General features: G+C 47.7%; 1 protein-coding gene across 1 annotated transcript in view; it reads right to left on the bottom strand.

Annotated features, from left to right (window-relative positions):
* The window catches only part of LOC139255296 (polycystin-2-like protein 1), a 231,024-nt gene that overhangs the window by 37,311 nt on the left and 179,151 nt on the right, over window positions 1–14,562 (bottom strand). Inside the window, exon 10 of the mRNA XM_070873897.1 lies at window positions 11,754–11,852. Coding sequence (XP_070729998.1) covers window positions 11,754–11,852 — 99 coding nt within the window. The remainder of the gene's footprint in view (window positions 1–11,753; window positions 11,853–14,562) is intronic.

The raw sequence follows: 14,562 nt of genomic DNA on the forward strand, positions 1-14,562 counted from the left end.
GGACAGGCTGCAACGAGAGGGCATCTTTTCGACAATCGAATTCAATGAGTGGGCCAGTCCGATTGTTCCAGTCGTCAAGGGAGATGGCACCATCAGACTCTGTGGTGATTACAGAGTAACTATTAATCGTTTCTCATTGCAGGATCAATACCCACTACTGAAGGCAGACGACCTATTTGCGACGGGAGGGAAAACTTTCACAAACTGGACTTGACCTTGACCTACATGACGCAGGAGCTGGAGGAATCATCGAAAGGCCTCAACTGCATCAACACGCACAAAGGTATTTTCGTTTACAACAGATGCCCATTTGGGATTCGATCGGCCGCGGCGATATTCCAGAGGAACATGGAAAGCTTGCTGAAGTCGAACCCGTGCACCGTGGTCTTCCAGGACGACATCTTAGTGACAGGTCGGGACACCGTCGAGCACCTGCAGAACCTGGAGGAGGTTCTTAGTCTGCTCAATCGCATGGGGCTCAAGCTAAAATGCTCGGAGTGCGTTTTCCTGGCACCTGAAGTGGAGTTCCTGGGGAGAAGAATCGCAGCGGACGGCATCAGGCCCACCGATTTGAAGACAGAGGCAATCAAGAACGCACCGAGACCACAGAACATGACGGAGCTGCGGTCGTTTTTAGGACTCATGAACTATTTTGGTAACTTCTTACCGGGTCTTAGCATATTGTTAGAACCCCTGTACTCTTTACTGCATAAAGGAGATGAATGGGTATGGGGTAAAAGCCAAGAAAATGCCTTTGAGAAAGCTAGGAAGCTGTTATGTTCAAACAAATTGCTTGTGTTTACGGTCCACTTAAGCGTTTGTTACTAGCATGTGATGCGTCGTCGTACGGGGTCGGGTGTGTATTGCAACAAGCTAATGAATTTAGGAAATTGCAACCAGTTGCTTATGTATCCAGAAGTCTGTCTAAGGCTGAGAGGGCCTACAGTATGACCGAATAAGAAGCGTTAGCGTGTGTTTACGGGGTAAAGAAAATGCATCAATATCTGTTCAGGCTCAAATTTGAATTGGAAACCAACCATAAGCCGCTTATATCCCTCTTTTCTGAAAACAAGGGGATAAATACGAATGCATCGGCCCGCATCCAGAGATGGGCACTCACGTTGTCCGCATACAACTACGCCATCCGCCACAGGCCAGGCAGAGAAAACTGTGCCGTTGCTCTCAGCAAGCTGCCGTTGCCCATCACAGGGGTGGAGATGGCACAGTCCGCAGATTTAGCCATGCTAATGGAAGCATTCGAGAGTGAGCAATCACCTGTTTCCGCCCGACAGATTAGAACCTGGACGAGCCAGGACCCCTTATTGTCCTGAGTAAAAAATTGTGTGCTCCACAGGAGTTGGTCTAGTGTCCCATTAGAGATGCAGGAAGAAATAAAACCGCACCAGCGGTGTAAAGATGAAATGTCTATACAGGCAGACTGTCTCCTATGTGGTAATTGGGTATTGGTGCCAAAAAAGGGCAGGGAAACTTTCATTAGTGATCTCCACAGTACCCACCCAGGCATCGTAATGATGAAAGCGATAGCCAGATCCCACGTGTGATGGCCCGGTATCGATGCAGACTTAGAGTCCTGCGTGCACAAATGTAATACATGTTCACTGTTGAGCCATGCACCCAGGGAGGTGCCACTAAGTTTATGGTCCTGGCCCTCCAAACCGTGGCCCAGGGTCAATCTCGGCTATGCAGGCCCATTCTTGGGGAAAATGTTCTTCGTGGTTGTAGACGCGTACTCCAAATGGATTGAATGTGTGATAATTTTGGTAAGCATGTCTGCTGCCACCATTGAAAGCCTACGGGCCATTTTTGCCACGCACGGGAATATTGTTCGGCCATGCTCATCGACTTCGCTGTCTGACAAGCAATCTCAAAAGTCAAGTCATCCGTCGTCAATAACTTCCTTCTGATTGCATAATTTTTCACCCCACAAACAAAACAATCCCGTAATGCTCGGTTTTGAAAGTTTCCAAAATTACAGTGCATCGATAGCTTTTTTAATGCTACGATGTAATCACTTTAATCAGCTTTTTGATTCCGAATCCTGAAACGATAGCTTTCAGCAATTTCTAACGGTTTGGGGTTATAGTGCTGCTCCAGCTTCATTAAAATCTCTTTAAGTGTTGTGTCCTTTGGCTCGTCAGGCTCAAGCAAATTTACAAGAGTGTTATATAATGCCGGACCTGCATCCGATAAGAAGATCGCTTTCTTACATTCCAACACAGCCCGGTTCTAGACTGCATTGTCTGGAACTTCGATTATGTTATTTGCAGTGAAATACATTTCTAGCCGATCCACATATGCTTTAAAATGTTCCCAGTCGTGTCTATATCCTCCCAAATGTCCCAATACACCTGCCATTTTAATCTCTAGCTGTTCACACCGTGTGCTATATTTTATCTCGGATTTTGTAGCTTTTTTCCAAAGACAGAAACTTCCAAAGTCTCTCTGTCGGCTGGCTGAATCCTTCACCAACAAAATTTTAGCTTTAAATCATCCAAAAAATCCCATCTTCTGTCGCCAAATGTGATATATTCACAGAGCACAGCACACCAGCTTCCTAACAGTGCAGCTCTCTCAGAAGTCTCCGGTAATCTGTCTAGTTCTGTTTATTATTAACCCTGCACTTGCAGTACACAATATGTCCACATCCACAGTGTGGAGCTACAAACATTACAAGCTTACAGACATTATAGCAGGCTCACTTATCCCGAGTCCTGCTCAGTTACCGCACAAGACCCCACTTGTTCACTGGGGTCCCTCCTGCTGAACTGCTCATGGAAAGGGTACTTAAGACAAGGCTCTCGTTAGTCCACCCTGATCTACACGAACAGGTAGAGAGCAGGCGGCTTCAACAGAATACATATCATGATCACGCAAATTTGTCATGCGAAATTGAGACAAATTATCCCGTATTTGTGTTGAACTAGGAACAAGGTCCCAAGTGGCTTCCTGGCACTGTTTTGGCCAAAGAGAGTAGGGTGTTTATGGTCAAACTCTCAAATGGACTCACCTGCAGGAAACACTTGGACCAAACCAAACTCAGATTTACGGACTATCCAGAACAACCCATAATAGACTCCACCTTTTTTGACCATCCAACACACACACCAGTGGCAACCGACCCAGCGGTTGACCACGAAACAGAACCCATCACCCGCAGCAGCCCAGCAGGACTCACCATCCCCAGCAGCCCATCAAGGCCAGCTGCGCAGCAGCTCAGCGAGGGCCCAACAAACGACTCACCAAAACCAGCATTTGCACCGAGATGATCAACCAGGGAAATGAAGGCCCCAAATTGACTCACATTGTAAATAGTTACACTATTGACTTTGGGGGAGGGGGGCGCGGGGCGGGGAGTGTTGTTATGTATGTAAATACCATGTCTAACCACCAGAGGGCTTATCCCCTGGAGTCCCAAGGGATCCCACAATCCCTTGGGAGCATCTGTATATAAGGAGGCCTCAAAGGCTGTTGAGGCACTCTAAGATCTGTAATAAAAGAGTCCGGTCACACCTTACTTTGAGCTTGCAGTATCTAGTCTGACTCTTTATTCAAGATATAACAGGACTCATTCTAAGAGTGGAAGCAAGTCTTCCTCGATTCCGAGGGACTGCCTATGATGATATGTGTTTTCGGGTGGCTGGCAGGGCCAACCCAGTCTGTTGTATATGTTGTGTCGGGTGTGGTGCACGGGTTTTTAATTTATTACGGGAATGTACAAGGGTGCTCGAAGCCTGGTTGTCTAGTATAATTAAAATTGGTGGCTATGGGAGAGGGTACCTGCCTTAAGTTCATTTCTGAGAAATACTGTGGGGACAATTACTTACTTTTTGCCTTGTATTGTTATAAATAGTCAGGGAGAAAGGGTTTTCTGCCTCCACCTTGTAACGAGTTTTAAAGATTTGGGGACATTGGACTTTCAGGAAACTGTTTCGTTGTCCAAGTTTTGAGAACTGTTTGTTTTAGCTTGGGAAACTCCTGGGAAGGTAGTTATGGTTTGGTCTGAAGATGTACTGGGGTCTCCATACATGCACCGTTTGCGTGATAATTCTGCCGCAGGTTTGGTGGTGTAATTATCACAGGGGGCTGTAGGATTTGACTGGAGGCAATATCAGTGTGTGTATGGGCCGGAAGGATTTTTGGACTTTTAAAATGGATCTGTACCCTTTTAAAATGGAGGTGCACATGGGCTGCATTTCAAAATGGAATTTGAACATTTGGGCTAGAACCTCCACTTTTGAGCTTATCTCCCAAAAATGGGCGTTATTTCCGACGTGGGCGGTAACAAAAGGTTTTCAGATCGCTGTTCCACGAGCGTGACATGAGAGCAGAGAGATGGTACAGTTGTCCAGGAGGACTGTAGACATTGGTGACCAGCTCATCAAAGCTTTGGGGGGCATATCCCGACACCTGGCCACCATGACCGAGTACATTCTGCGAATGGCAGAGTCCCTAGGTGCGATAGCCAGGAACACTGCTGCCACAGCTCTCCCACTGATCCCAGAGCACGGCACTCCACCCCTAGGTTCCGCACCATCACTGCAAACGACAGATGCGAGCAAGGACCAAGATCCTGCTTTTGCATCAGAGAATATTGACCCCTCAGTACCCCCAGCTCCCGCACCCGTCGAACCAATGCATCTGCCTTCATCCCCCCCAATGAGGCACCGCCTGAGGAGTTCCTCGGCCAAGCGCCATGGAGCGAGGAGGGGAAGGGGTGGAGGTGGGGAGAAGGAGAGGGGGGGAAGGAAAATGAGGTACATGTGTGCAGGTGATGGCTGTGTTATATCTCCATCTGGGTGAATGAAATTTGTTGCAATGTATGGGGGCTGGGGACCATGCTCCTGGTTTGCCTTTGTAGTCTGTGTTGCTGGACATATTAAACATGTGATTGATGTCAATGGTGGAAAAAGTGGGATGTGGGCTGGGGTTGGGTGTTATTGGCTGTGATACCTATGATTTCAGACCAATGTTGGTATTAAACTTTTGTTATTGAACATAACCTTGTTGCACATTGTCTCAGATAGCTGGACCATTACACACTGGTGATTCCTTACCGTGAAAGTGTTAAATACAACTTAACATCAATCAACGTAAACTTTAACTGGCACCAAGTTGATGGGCACCATTGATGTCTGAGCTGCACACACACAGCAGTGTGTCAGCGTTGTCACTTACATCAGCGCTCTTTTAGGCAAATCTTTCCGATATCAGCTCCTCACGTAAGAGTGTGATTTAACAAATGCCAGCCACACCGCTGGCATCCGTCCCAGTTAGTTCCACTTTTTGTGGGCGGTTTTTTGAGCGGGCGATATTCTAGGCGATATGTGTGCGTGGTGGTGAAAATGACGCTGGGTGATCTCCAGGGCCTCTAGTTTGGGTGAAAATGCTCTTTATGACCAATAACAGTCACTGAGCGTTATTATTGAATTTTGGTATTAAGTCCGTGAGGAAAGTAACGCTGGGCAATTTATGGGCGTTGAATTCCACTCAAAAAAAGTGGCGGGCGGTAATATTTTTTGTCACCGTTAAGCACACGGGGAAAATAATGCTCGGTGATAAGTCTCCTAAAAAAGCCCATCAGTTTCCATTTTGTGCCAAAACGGGCGATATCCGGATGTTGCGTTAAGTGTGCGTTAAGCAGGCAAAAAAAGTGGAAGTTCTAGCCCTTGGACTTTAAAAAGGACAGATATCAGGAGCTGTCAGGCTTTTGGGTTGCCATGGGACCAACGCTGACGTCATGAAAGGCAGAGGCCTTTTCATTTTGAACTTTGTGTGATTTGTGGAAAAACACTTTGTCCATGGCGTCTGATGTCTGTAAGGACAATGAGGCTTGCAGGCCAAATGTAACACCTTTGGGCTCTTTCAATGAAGGAGCAGTCAAGAACTCAACAAATAGTTAGCACTTTGAGAACTGCTCATTTATAGAAATGGCCTACCATTGTTTTCATCGAGTTGACCAATCCAGGACAGAGGCGTCACCAGGAAGACCAATGAGCATCTCTGCGACCATGGTAACCAGGAATCATCCAGCCAGTTTTGTGTATTATACGGGGTATAAAGATGTTGAACTTTGGGTGATTCAGTGGCTTACTTTCTCCACCATCTGGAACGGGGTTCCCCGCGTGGCTACGTGTCCATCAACTCTCCAGGAACGCCTGAAGTGATTGCCTCGCCATACCGCCTGGACGTAACTCTCTAGGCCGCATCGCATGCCTCTGTTAGGCACGGTTTTGTCTTTAGAGTCGAACGGACCCGGGACCATGTGAAACAATGACAAGGACAGGTAATTATATCCAGCATAGATCTCTGGAAACCCCCAAGACTGCCAGCGTGTTTAGCTGCTGAGGAACTGCAAGTGTCCAAGACGTAGGCTAACGTGTGTGTGTATGAGGAGGCTTCCAAGTGTGGGTTCTGACCAAACCAGGAGAGGGGTTTAGTTAGAAGGGTTTCCATTATCTAGGCTTAGATTCTGGGAAGGGCTTGGTTCGGTGTAACCGACAGGGTGGGTATTTTGTCTAAGGTTTTAAGCTAGTGTCCACAGTCACCTACTCTTTAAGCTGTAAGTGAGGGGAGTAGGAGTTGTCGTTTTGCGAGTGTAATAAAAGGAATCGATCTTTGACCAACCTGAACTGTTCTGTTTTGTCTGAGTCAATTATAATCTCTCCACAGTAACTCCTTAGGTCTGAACTTGGGGGTTGTGGGGCTTGTAGTTCGCGATATAATTCAGAAGACCAACCAGGTGGTATCCGCTCGTGGCCAGATTATACAGTAATGCCGCTGGGGACGCTGTGCATCAGGAATGGGAGAAGACCTATCTGACCTTGGTCTCGCTCTCTCTTTGTGGGATTACCCGCTAATCGACGGGCTAGGCAGGAACTATTGGCAAAAGCACCTGCCGTCCAAAGGGAAACAACCCGAACCGGGGTCAACTCAAGGGAGAGTCATAGAGACACAGGGCACACAAAGCACCCTACAGGCTGCTCAGCAACAAGGTCTATCCATTCTACACCTGGCTGGTGATACCCCTCCTCGCTGCCACGCTCCACCTCACAGTCAACAAGCTCCCTGCTGGAGTGGAACTAAACTAGAGAACCAGTGGGAACATGTTCAACATCGTCGTCTCCAGGCCAGGTCCAAGACCACCCCAACCTCTGTTGTCGAGCTGCAGTACGTGGACGATGCCTGCTTCTGTGCACATACAGAGGCTGAACTCCAAGTCATAGTCAACGTATTTACTGAGGCGTATGAAAGCATGGGCCTTACGCTAAACATCAGTAAGACAAAAGGTCCTCCACAAGCCTGTCCACGCTGCTCAGCACTGCCCCCCAGTCATTAAGATACACGGCCCTGGACAACGTGGACCATTTCCCATACCTCGGGAGCCTCTTATCAACAAGAGCAGGCATTGACGATGAGATTCAACACTGACTCCAGTGCACCAGAGCAGACTTAGGCCGCCTGAGGAAAAGAGTGTTTGAAGACCAGGCTCTCAAACCTGCCACCAAGCTCATGGTCTACATGGCTGTAGTAATACCCACCCTTCTGTATGGCTCAGACACATGGACCATGTACAGTAAACACCTCAAGTCGCTGGAGAAATACCACCAACGATGCCTCCGCAAGATCCTATAAATCCCCTGGGAGGACAGACACACCAACATTAACATACTCAACCAGGCCAACATCCCCAGCATTGAAGCACTGACCTCACTTGATCAGCTCCGTTGGGCAGGCCACATTGTTCGCATGCCAGACACGAGACTCCCAAAGCAAACGCTCTACTCGGAACTCCTTCACAGCAAACGAGCCAAAGGTGGGCAGAGGAAATGTTACAAGGACACCCTCAAAGCCTCCCTGATAAAGTGCAACATCCCCACTGACATCTGGGAGTGCCTGGCCAAAGACCGCCCTAAGTGGAGGAAGTGCATCCGGGAGGGCGCTGAGCACCTCGAGTCTCATCGATGAGAGCATGCAGAAATCAAGCGCAGGCAGCAGAAAGAGCGTGCGGCAAACCTACCCCACCCACCCCTTCCCTCAAAGACTATCTGTTCCACCTGTGACAGGGACTGTGGTTCAGGTATTGAACTGTTCAGCCACATAAGGACTCATATTTAGAGTGGAAGCAAGTCTTCCTCGTTTACGAGGGACTGCCTATGATGATGATGATGATGATAACCCTCCTCAACACCACAATTCGTGGCCAGCAATCACATAATGACAACCATGCTGCCATGAGAAACCTCATCGAGCAGACCATCGGCGTGCTGAAGCAACAGTATCCGTCTTTCGTGTTCCATTGTCTAGTGCTTCTATGCAGCGCTACTGCAGTAGCTGCAGCATGGCTGGTGGAAGGCTGCTGACTTTCTGTGGGGGAACACTGCAGGTGACCTTGTAGGACGACTTCGAGCAGCTGTGAGCCTTAATAGGCCCAGCTGTAGATTGCACCATCTCGGCATGTGTGGCAGCGTTCTGGGCTGGCTGGCTAACAGGCAACTGCAATGGCAATGGTGGAGTGGCAGGAGTGGGAGTACGAATGCTATCAGCCTGAGAGAATATAGCGGCTTCTTGTTCCACAGAACTACTACAACTCCCCCAGAGCGGTGCCTCAGCATTCCTAGCCATCTTGGAGCACAGATTGCTGAACTGCTGCAAGACCCTGCAAGACCTCTTCCATACTTGTAAACCCAGCCACGATGGTAGCAGCCTGAGCAGTTGTGACGAAGGGTCATCGACCTGAAATGTTAACTCTGTTTCTCTCTCCACAGATGCTGCCTGACCTGCTGAGTATTTCTAGCGTTTTTTATTTCAGATTTCCAGCATCCGCAGTATTTTGCTTTGGTACCAGTCTGAGCTTGCATGGCAAAAGTCTGAGCTCCCACTGCAACACTCAGACATTGGGTCGCTTCCTCTTGTGCTGCAATGGAAGCTGGAACATCGGCCATCATGGTTGAGTCTACAAGTTCTCTAATGGAGTTGTCCATTACTTCCATCCTGGAAATCATGGACTCCAAGATCTCCGCAAAACTCTGTGCATTGTTGGAGCCGGACTCCTCCATGCTCCTTGACAGTGACAAAAGGCTCACTGGCAGGCCTGCCATTCCACCAAGCATTTCTGTTTGCATGCCCACCACTCTTCTTCTGAAGGCTGCCTAATCAAAATCCTCATCTGAGTCCTGTGTAACTGAACTCCTGTGCAACCTCGTCATCTGGGAAGCTGGCACCTGCGCTACCCTTTCCCCCCGGCCTGGTTGCAGCTCACTCGAGCCCGCGACACACCAGGTGCAGATCCCGCCCCATACGACCATCCAAAGTACACGCAGTTCCATTTTCTGAACTGGTGCCTGGGGATGTCACATCGAGTGACGGTGCCTCTTCTCTATCACTCTCCTCCTCTACTTCTTTCTGCACAGATTGGGCTGCTGGTAGTTCTTGGGTATCTGAAAGGAGAAATGCACAAGGGTCGGCTTGTGGTGAGGTGGGGGGTGGGAGAAGCAAAATGTCCATGCATACAACATCAATAGCTTGTCAGTGAGAAGAGATTGTGGGATGAGGGGGAAGTCGGATGTCAGAAGAAGGATTAGGTATGAACATACTATCATCAATGCGTTCAGCCTCACCCAGCACCACAGCCTCAGTGATAGCCCCTCTAATGATCTCCAGCACATTTTCCTCCATGGTGGTTAGGCTGTGCAGCCCAACTTTCCCTCCGCCTGTTTGTTCCTACTCTCCCCTGTTATGAGCCACCTTGGCCTGCAAGAGAAAGTGAAGTATGTCAGTGAGTGTGGTGCAATATGTTTGGGTGATCTGCCTGTCATGGTTGAATAGCTGGCATTGTGTGCAATGTGTGAGATGTGGGTGTGAGGCTTGCAGTAGTGGTATGTATGTGAGAGTGAGGTGAAGCTTTGATTGTGAGGTATGAGTTGTGATTGCTAGAGATTATTGGTCGGTGAGTGATGGGGATTTGGTGCATTGAGCAGTGTGTGAGGCTAGTAATCGCCCTCCTGAACCGACTCGTGCTGTACCTTGCAGTGGTATGCTGCCCATGGCCGACGCTCCTTTTATGGCTCCGACCATGCAAGTCGGGGTTCCCACTCTGTCCATCGACATCATCAAAATCCAGGTCGCGACTGGAGGGTGGGTGGGTACAGCAGGAGTGGCAAGGTCGGGGCGAAGGAGCGGCGAGAGAATGTAGAGCAACGTGATCGGGGCCCAGGAGAGGCGTGGGTTTGGGGCTCAGAAGAGGCGAGGGCCCAGGGGCAGCACGGGCCAGCCCACACTGCGATATGTGTACACACTAGGTCCGTGCAGCAGAGCTAGCTCCAGTCGTCTTGGTTAATCCTTGCCACTGGACCAAGACCGAGCTCTGTCAAGCTGGTGGCTGGTGTGCAACGGCCACCACACGTTAACAAAATCCACGCACAGGCATCTTCCAGTCTAACATTTAGTTCGCAACCTGGAATATTAGGTCCTTCATTGAAACACCTGTGAACTCATCCCTTGTTGGTGTGGAAGCAAGTCATCCTCGATACGAGGGACCACCTCAGAAGAAGAAGAAGAAGAAGAAGAGGCTAGTGGTGCAGTTGATGGAATATGGCATTTGAAAATGCATTCACTCACCTTGGCCACTCGAGTGAAGTCATCAAACTTCTTCCGGCACTGGATCCATATCCTGGGGGCAAAACTGTTAGCACTTTTACGATTTCCTCCCACTGCCTTTGTACAGTGTGCCTGCAATGCCTCCTGGTCCCCTGTAGTTAGAGGACCTATACACCCCCTGCACGAAGGCCTCTAGTGCTGCATCTGAGAACTGAGGTGCACGCTCTCTCCCCTGTTGAGACATATTGTTCCAGCTCCAGCAACAATGAGGTACTTCTGTATCAGATCATCTCCCCTTTAAGAAGTGCAGAATGCCCTTTGATGCTGCAGGCAACCTTTAAATAGAGAGCCAACTGCACAGGATATTGGGCCCCCTGTTGAGCGCAGCACCAATCAGCAGCACATTTAGCGCTGAGCGCTATAATCATAATAATGATCAAGAAAGAAAGACTTGCATTTATATAGCGTCTTTCATGACCACCGGACGTCCCAATGAGCTTTACAGCCAATTAAGTATTTTTGGAGTGTAGTCACTGTTGTAATGTGGGAAACCCGGCAGACAATTTGTGCACTGCAACTGTTTTTGTGATGTTGATTGAGGGATAAATATTGGCCAGGACACTGGGGATAACTCCCCTGCTCTTCTTCGAAATAGTTCCACCTTTTACGTCAACCTGAGAGAGCAGATGGGGCCTCAGTTTAACGTCACATCCAAAAGACAGCACCTCTGACAGTGCAGCACTCTCTCAGCACAGCAGTGAAGTATCAGCCTAGATTTACGTGCTCAAGTGGAGTGGGATTTGAACCCACAACCTTCTGACTCAGAGGCGAGTGTGTTACCCACTGAACCACAGCTGACATTGACACAGTATCGCGACCTGCCTGCACCCATTTTCGGTCCTAACTGAATTTTTCCCCCACTGTCTTGTCAGTATCCCACATCCCTGCAACCCAAGAACAAGTAATTATAAATAAGTTAATGCCTCCATGTTATGAACATTGCAAAGCTGATTTGATATGTGAAATATCCAACATAAACCAACCAGAAATGTGCTATCCTTACTCAATGAAACTTGTAACTACTTTTATTGGTCTATTATTATATAAAATATCAGTATTGTCAGACACAAACACACCTGTTTAATGATGTCTGTAATCTGGAGTTCATTTTTCTGAATTGAAAGATCTGCTTTCACTTCTGAGTATGTATCATTTATAATAGCCAGGAACATATTCTGAAAGAGAAAAGAGTTAACAAAATTATTAAATTAATTTATATAAATGAATGACCATTAAACTAGATATCAAATTTCTGGTTACAAATAATGGGTTCCTTTATAGAAATATTTAGAGGCAGAAATTTACCTCCGCCAGAAACGGGGCACACCTTCCGTTTTTTGTAGTTTTTCTCTGCCGCATGGGCCACGCTAATAACGTCAGTGCCTTTTAGTTAAAGGGGAGGGCCACTGCGAGCTCTGCATATTTTTAAGTTAGGTCCACTGGGCCACCAGGAAAGGTGCCAGGCTGCCTGTTGGTGGCCCGGCCGAACCTGGGGGCATAATTGTTGGGCCGACCTGGTAGCCGGCTGACAATAAAAAATAAAATGACGTCACCGGCAGCACCACCTCTCCTTTAAGGGCAGTCGACCAACAAGTACCAACAAGCAGTGCACCGACACAAAAAGCTGTCGGGGGCACTGGCCGGTGGTGGCGCTGCTCCCTCGGGGCAATTCCACAAAAGGGATATTTTCCACGGGGCAATTTCAGGAAGCAGTCACCGCTGGTCGGTAAGGGGTTCCTGCCTGCAAGCCGCGGTGGGAAAACGGGTGAAGCGGTCCCCTACAGTGCCCCGCCCCTGATGAAGGGCAATTTTCAAAATGGCGGCCCCTCCGCAGAGAGTCAGCGGCCATTCCGCACTGCCTCATAGTCGCCGCTTTCAGGCGGCCAGAGGCCTTTGAGAGGGGCAATTTCGGCCCCTTAGAATTTATAAAACTGAAAGAGGCTATTACACCCAACAAGTTTGTGTTTGTGTCTATAGTTCCTGACTAGTTCTAGTCATATTTGCCTGCCCTTTTCCTTCATCCACTTATCCAATCTGATATTGTATGTTGATGAAGTTTCTAACCCTGGAGGTGAATTCCACAGCCGGTGTGAAAGTGTTTCTCCTGCTCTCTGTTCTAAGTCTTGTATCAGTGGCCCCTCAGTCCAGACCCTTCGACAACTGGAAACAGTCTGCTTCTATCTACTCTGTTCCATCCTTTCCATAATTTTAAACACTTCTGCCATGTAACTCCATAATCTGTGTTGTTCCAATGAAAAAGCCCCAATTTTTCAAGTCTTTCTTTGTACTTGCATTTCCTTATACCAGGCAACATCCTGGTGGATCTGTGCAGTACCCTCTCTAACCTTCAATATCCTTCCGAGAAAACAAAATACTCTAACTGAGGTCTTTTTAAGCTTTTATATAGGCTCTTCATTAACTCTTTGCTTTGATATTCTTTACCTATTGTGATAAAACTTAGAATTTCATTTGGTTTTTTTATCAACCTGAGGTGCTGCCTTTAATGTCCTATGAACCTGAATCCCCAATATACTTATACTCTTCCGAAGCACTGAGCCTGCTTCCACTCAGAGTTTAATCACCATAGTTAGTTTTTTTTATGGAAACGCATTACTTCACACTTATTGACATTGAATTCCACCTGCCACTTTTTAGCCCATTCCCCATCTAATCAATATCAATTTGTGGCTTCCTTTGGAATTCTTAATTCTTTCTAAGTCATCAAGAAATCAAATAGGGATTGCTGAAGAAACTTCTTTACCCAGAGAGTGGTGAGAATGCGGAACTTGCTGCCTCAGGGAAAAGTTGAGGCGAATAGTGTAGATGCATTTAAGGGAAGCTAGGGTAAGCATATGAGGGAGAAGAGAATAGAGGGTTAAGATGATAGTTAAGTGAGTAATGGACTCGTAAACTGATAGTTAAATGAGGAAGGATGGGAGGAGGCTTGAGTGGAGCATAAGTGCTGGCATGGACTGGTTGGGCGAAGTGGCCTGTTTCTGTGCCGTATATTCTATGTAAAGAATTAACTGTTTTGGTATCATCTGCAATTTCTGACACAGCTCCCAGTAGGCCCATATCCAAATCATTGATATACACAGTGTGGCCCAGAACTAAACCCTGGAGGAAAGCACTGCCCACTTCCATCCACTCTGGAAAATTGCCCTTACCTTCTACTCTCTGCTTTATCCCTTCTAACTAATATTTAATGCAGTTTACTATCCCCCCAAACCCGCCTTGATTCCTTAGCCCTTAATCTTGTCTAATAATTTCATGTGTGGTATCTTGTCAAAGACTTTCGTAAAGCTCATGCATGCTATAAATACTGCATGTCCCCTATCTACCATGTCTGTTATCTCCTCAAAGAATTCCGAGGTTTGTCAAGCATGATTGTGAAATCCATGCTGGCTACTTCTAATTCATTTTTCTCTTTATCTAGATATGTCAATTTTGTCCTTAATTAAAGACTATAAAATGTGCTCGACCACAACTCTTAGGCTAATTAGCCTGTAATTACTATGGGCTGGATTTTCCGGTCTTCAGCGCTGCAGGTTTCGCCCCATAGCTGCGCCAATGGCGGCAGTGAGGGCTTCAGTACCCCGCCATGATCCTCCAGTCCGGTTTTGTGGCAGCGCTAAGCCGGACTGTCCAGTAGAGCTGCGCCCGGTGTGCAATGCCCCTGGTTGCAACACCGGCGTGAGTTTGAGCTCCTGCCACACCCACAATGACCGGCTGGGAAATCAGGGCGGTCCTTCGATCCCATCGATGAAGATGTGAGTAATGGACTCGTAAGATAAGTGTGAATGTTTTTTCTTTTAAGTTTTTTCAGCGATTTGTATTGTGGTGGTGTGGGCAATGTTTTGGGAATTTTAAAAAAAAGTTCCGCCC

This window comes from Pristiophorus japonicus, chromosome 3, assembly GCF_044704955.1.
Source record: "Pristiophorus japonicus isolate sPriJap1 chromosome 3, sPriJap1.hap1, whole genome shotgun sequence".
In the NCBI taxonomy this organism is placed as follows: Eukaryota; Metazoa; Chordata; class Chondrichthyes; family Pristiophoridae; genus Pristiophorus; species Pristiophorus japonicus.